Below are 6215 nucleotides of genomic sequence, written 5' to 3'. Positions count from 1 at the left end.
TGATGTGACATCAGTAGTACGACCTATGTGTTTGATTGAATTTGTAGTGCTGGGTGTTTCGACACGCTTAGTAGCCGTGCACTGCTCTGCCTTTTCGTAATGTCTGCGAACATCTGTCGTGTTCCCCTTGCGAGGAACTGAGTAGCGGACAGTTGGAGCTGAGCTTTCTTCACATCCGGATGCCTGTGTTTCCTTGTTTACCGGATTTGACTGGACGTCCTGCGCTGGTTGATCAAACTTTGACTGCACACTAGCGTATGGCTCACCAGCATCTTTCTGCTTCGTTTCTGTATTCACATAACTCTTCGGAGCAGCACCATCACAGGTTGCGTACATGTACTTCTCATTCTCCGTACAACTGTCATAAAGAGCAGCAGCTATACCAGAAGGGGTCTGGAGACGGTTGGTTGGATTGCCATGCCCAGGTTCAACAGCTGAATACAGCCCGGGATTCCTCAGTTCGACCGTAGGACTCTGGTCAACGCGGTCAGTACCATCGTGATTATTGCAAAACTGATTTCTCGGGTCTGGCATATTTTTGGGGCCGGTTGATCTACGAACAGCAATAATCCACGGATGACTGCTCTTAGAGAGAAATGTTCCAGACCTAACTAATAACAGCAGAATAAAAACGCCTAGCAGAACGGCCAGTAAAACCAAGGGAATAACAATGCTGGTAACTAAACTAAATCCACTTGAGTCACTGTCAATCTGCGCAATTTTCCTTGTTGACTCAACTAAGGGAGTGGTCGTAAATGAAGTTTGTATTGTAGAGGCACGGCTAGAAGTAATATTGGTCGTTATTGCAGTATTGGTGACCGAGCCGGCTGAAACAAACGTTGGAACAACTGCAGAGAACAAACACCCAGCATTATGAAGAGACGGAGTGTTTAAACAAATTGTATGAGGCGACTGCAAAATAATTGACTTCAAATGCTTTGTTTCCACACAAATCTCTCTTAAAAAGTAGTCATCGCAAAGGTACTTTTCTAGGCAGCGTTGCTTGCACCTGGTGTTCTGAATATGAGAATATGGTAAAGAAAACCAGACTCTTTCTCATGTTTCCATGGCCATATAGAGACACTTGGTGTCCATCGTGGAAACAGACAACATAGTGTTTGAAGCACCCTGGCGTTGGCGTTTGATCTCAGTTGTGTCCAGTTTGATCCCATTGTACGCAGCTCATGGAGAGCTTTCCAGAATGCCCAAGATTGTGAAAGTTGGTCAGGCAGGGATACTGCAATATCGCATTTGGAACTGCCTGGGAATTATGGTCAGAAGGTAAAAGTACACCCGTTTGACCCCTACTGAAACCTCACCACTGCAAACGCGGGCCCAGCTTTGACATGCATCAACATCTGACTGCATCAGTAGTTGCCTAGTAGCCTGGCTGGCTTTTATGTTGGGACATAGCAAAGTAACATTATCGGTGGAGACGAAATGTGTAGCAGACTTCATAAGGCTAGGGAGGTCATTGATGAAAATGATGAAATGCAGCGGGTACAGGTGGGATACTTGCGGTATACTGCAGGTGTCGGTGTACTGCTGCGATTGGGTGTCGCCCACTCTTACTGACAGGTCTCTTTGCATCTAGGTAGGTTCGAAGCCAGATTACTGCATGCCGCGTGGCGAATCCACGGAACTGGGAGAGAAGAGTGTTGTGATCTATGCAATCAAAGGCTTTGCGGAAGTCCGTTCAGATCACATCAAAATCATGGTGATCATCTATCAGGCTGGCCATGTACTGGAAGAGAAGTATCAGCTGGTCGCAGTTGGACTTATTTCTAACATAAGCGAACTGCTCTCTGCATATACCGTTACATTTCTCCAAATTGTGTTGGAGGCGGCGCACTGTCCGCACTTGCCGCAAACTCTTTTCAAACAGCTTATTTCATTTAGGCACGACTTCTGATTTCCAGCAGTGCATGGCTATATCAAGAGTAGATGGCTATAGGCAGTGCTCGTTCGAGGTGCGTATTGTCTAATTTCCAAGTCATTTGAAAAGCTAATAAACTACAGACGGGCATAGCTGTAGTTAAATACCTGCAAAATCACAGCCCGCGTGCGACTCAACTGAACGCTGAGTTCCACGCATCTGTAAGAACGCCACCGCCCTGTATAGATCAAGCTTAAGATGCAGCTCCTAAAGAGGCGGGAGGTGCGTTAAGCAGACCCGACACAAAGTGGTCAAAGACCGAAAATCCTGCTCGCTGCATCCATGCTTCCCTCGTGCCAGGCCACCGGCTAAGGAACATAATTAGCGTCATTGCAGTTAGATAATAATAAGTATTGCATGGTACCAGCAAGCGAGACCAATGGTGGTTTCAAAATCTGTCAGAGCTATTTCAAAAAAGACAACGAAAAGGCAGTAAATGTCCGGTGGCTGGGTGAATTACATGCATGACGATGAAAAGCGCAACAATATCAATGGCAGCAGCAACAACAACAACAACAACAACCACTCTTATTGGTGATGGTGCCATCGTGAGAATAAAGAATTCAAATTCAAAAAAACAACAGCTACATGTATCTCATATGGGCTACTGGCTATTGTGAGAATAAAGATTCGAAACAGCAAGAGCAACACAAAAATAGCACCCCAATGTATAGAAACAAGACCTGCTGCGCTGATGAGTTCATAAAGGACGAAACAGTGCTGTCCCCAGACTGAGAAAGAGAAAGAAATATGCACAAATTCCTCTACTTATAGGACATGCATCCCTGGTACGGCCATCCTCACGAATCGGTTTAGACAAATCCCATGGCAGAGCTTCTAAGATAACCCCTCTGCCATATAGCTAAAAGCACAATTACGAACAGTGCAACGGAAGAGCAAGATATGGCAACAGCAGCTATGGTATGCTGGTGCCAGAACGCAATGGTGTCCATCGTTGGCAGCGCAACCGCGCTAGATACATGTGTGTTATTCGTACCGATTGTCCCAATTATGTCATTCTTACCGATTGTTCGAGCTCTGATTGTAGGTCCTGCTCCTGTGATGAATGCAATGGTCTGCGAAACGCACGGACGGTAATGTCGGTTATCCCTGGCTAAAGGCGACGTATTCCGGTCCTCACGATCTCCGTCTCTACTGCAACAACCATAAGTCCCAATAGTGTTGACACATTTCTTGTTCGATGGACACAGTGTACCACTTTGAGGCGTGGAATTGCATTCATCCACATCTATAAAATGAGATGACGCAGAGAAACATCTAGGTGTTATGCAGCAACGTACTGTAAAACTGGAAAGTTTAACGTTTTTGTAATTTTGGCATGATTACGTGCAGAAAGTTTAACGGTGGCTAACTGGTCACCCATATGTACGCGCATCTTCACATCGCGATAAAGTTTTTTCCAATAACGAAAATATTTGGTCGTTAAAACGTTAGACTTTGTGACTCGTTAGATTTTCCGGTTTTACAGTAGGTTGTAAATCAAACAACTCTGACTTTGTTTGGTATGCTGGGATTTAGTAGCAGTGTTGTGATTTGTAGAGCATATTCAACCAAACAGACCGTGACCGGGCAGGCACCGTGGGTTGGTCAAAGACCATGATTGAGACACAAGAATAACCTGGGTCAAGTCCTGCCTGGGAGCGGTTTTCCAGCAGCGCTGCAACCCACAGTCCACTGGGAACTTGTGGCCAGGCACAAGGGGTACATGGATGCAGCTAATGGGGTTTCTCGGCACTTGTGCCAGTGGTTGTAAGACTCATCCACTCACCCCCACCATTAGGCGTTGCATTAGGCGTTGCATCTGCCGCTAGGGTTTAGCTGGTGCAGCAGAAACTATCCTAGGACAGGATTCTGCTTGATTCAGGTATACACATTCGATCCACAACACTTTGGTGCAAGGAAAATGTGTCAGGTCACCGCAGGATTCCGTTTGGTAAAGGGTCCGACAAACACAGGTTTTACTGTAGTTGTATGAATTCGATGACATTGGGGAGACGGTAACACATTGACACTTTTCTACTTATACTAGTAGTAAAGAAAAGGAGAAAGGAACGCCACTGACTGACAGTTATGACGTTCTACAGCTCACTGGCAATCAGCTCCAGCACATATTGGGTACATTTCTACTCTTGTTTTTACTTCCGCTTATCAAGTCACTAAAGCGCCCTGCTTAGGTCGAATACTACTCTTTTATTCAGCACATTATGCTAAACCCGTTATTTTTGTGTATATCCTGTTTCGCAAGGTGTCTGTAAGGTAACCTAATGTCACCATATGAGTTAACCATAAGTAAAGCTGCAATGCACTCCTCAATTCAAGACAAAAACTCTTCATTTTCATTTACATTTCTTATCCTTCTCTTTAATCTCACTGTCCATGTCACGATTTTCGCCCTCAGCACAGTATCGGTGTCTGATTTGACCTTCTTTCTTTCTTATAAAAGCCCTTTTCCCTGCCTTGGACGCGTTACCGCGTTTTTTCTTAGTATGAGAAGATGGGCCATGGGCACGTTTACGCGTTCTACCTTGGCTGCACTGCACAATGAACACTGTACATCGCAAGTTATAGACGAGAATAAACACTGTCATACCTCCCTCAAACTACTAGTATCTCACATTTCTCGAAATGAGGCTATGGTGGGATGAGCAGTCTTGGGCAATTGGACAAAGTATGACTTAGCCGCGACAAATTGAGTAGGAAGAATGCACAAATTTAATATTCCGGCGATCGATTCCAATTTTGTTCGAGACTTCGTGCGGGCTAGAGCATTTCCTTACCAACAAGAACCACCACCACCACCACCACCACCACCACCACCACCACCACCACCACCACCACCACCACCACCACCACCACCACCACCACCACCACACACCACCACCACCACCACCACCACCACCACCACCACCACCACCACCACCACCACCACCACCACCACCACCACCACCACCACCACCACCACCACCACCACCACCACCACCACCACCACCACCACTGTTTTGGGTGTATCGCACAGCAACCATCCAGGTCCGACAACAACAGAACTACACACACACCGAAAAGGCTTCTACTTCATTTCGTGCCAACAAAACTCCTAACTAATGAAAACCAGAATAAGCATGATCAGTTCCTTGCATGCGTACCTGAGGGGCCCGCATGCTCGGAGTGTAAAGACCACATGGCGGGCGTGAACACGTGTCGCAACGGCACGTGCATGCATACAAGTAAAGTGCGTAAAAGAGTTCATACTACAACCACCACCACCACCACCACCACCACCACCACCACCACCACCACCACCACCACCACCACCACCACCACCACCACCACCACCACCACCACCACCACCACCACCACCACCACCACCACCACCACCACCACCACCACCACCACCACCACCACCACCACCACCACCACCACCACCACCACCACCACCACCACCACCACCACCACAACCACCACCACCACCACCACCACCACCACCACCACCACCACCACCACCACCACCACCACCACCACCACCACAACAGCAACAACAACAACAACAACAACAACAACAACAACAACAACATCCTGAGAATAAAGAATTAAAAGAACAACAATAACAAAAACAACAACAGCAGCAGCAGCAGCAACAACAACAACAACAACAACAACAACAACAACAACCACTGTTGAGCATTGTCACTCCTTTATGCAATCTACGCTAGTCCACTGCTGCTTACCTTCAGTGCGCAACACGAGTCGTTCAACGTCACATGCAATATTTTCAGTACCTTTGGCAGTGACTGTAAAGTATCGACTGCCATCATCTGTGTCCTTGGGTTGACCCATCACAGTGGCGGTGCGTTCATTCACATCGATGGTAGTTGATTTCAACGACCCTGAAATTTGCACGGACGTGGTATTCAGTCCCACCCAGCCGTATTCTGGATTATGAAGTTGGAATGTGCAAGCACCATTGAAGGAAAACTCTATATTCTCTAAGAAGAGCGTGCATTCGTGGCTGAAGTTGAACGTCCACATTAAATCTGGGGCTGTTGACCCCGTGGACTTAGGTGGTGGTGGAAATACGATTGGTTTTGACGTGCTTCGCTCTTCCGCCCAAATATGTCCAGATTCAGGGGCGCATATGCTGTTGCCTGAAACAGCACACAACCCTGCACAATGGCAAAGAGCACACATGAACTATTCCACTGGTTTGAGGGAAAGATGCAATCAGGGAAAGATGATTCATTGATTGTTTTACAATATGTTG

The 6215-nt window shown here is 46.8% G+C and overlaps 1 protein-coding gene across 1 annotated transcript in view; it reads right to left on the bottom strand.

The window, feature by feature from the left end:
- Positions 1–2232: 2232 nt before the first annotated feature.
- Positions 2233–6215, bottom strand: part of LOC135812549 (uncharacterized) — a 4733-nt gene continuing 750 nt past the window's right edge. The window contains exons 2-3 of the mRNA XM_065325879.1: positions 5683–6117; positions 2233–3185 (exon numbers count right to left, since the gene is read on the bottom strand). Of these exons, the coding sequence (XP_065181951.1) occupies positions 2749–3185; positions 5683–6117 (872 nt within the window). The 3' untranslated portion in view covers positions 2233–2748. The remainder of the gene's footprint in view (positions 3186–5682; positions 6118–6215) is intronic.

This window comes from Sycon ciliatum, chromosome 3 (assembly GCF_964019385.1).
Source record: "Sycon ciliatum chromosome 3, ocSycCili1.1, whole genome shotgun sequence".
NCBI classification, from domain to species: Eukaryota; Metazoa; Porifera; class Calcarea; order Leucosolenida; family Sycettidae; genus Sycon; species Sycon ciliatum.
This window is presented reverse-complemented; position numbering and strand designations above follow the sequence as displayed.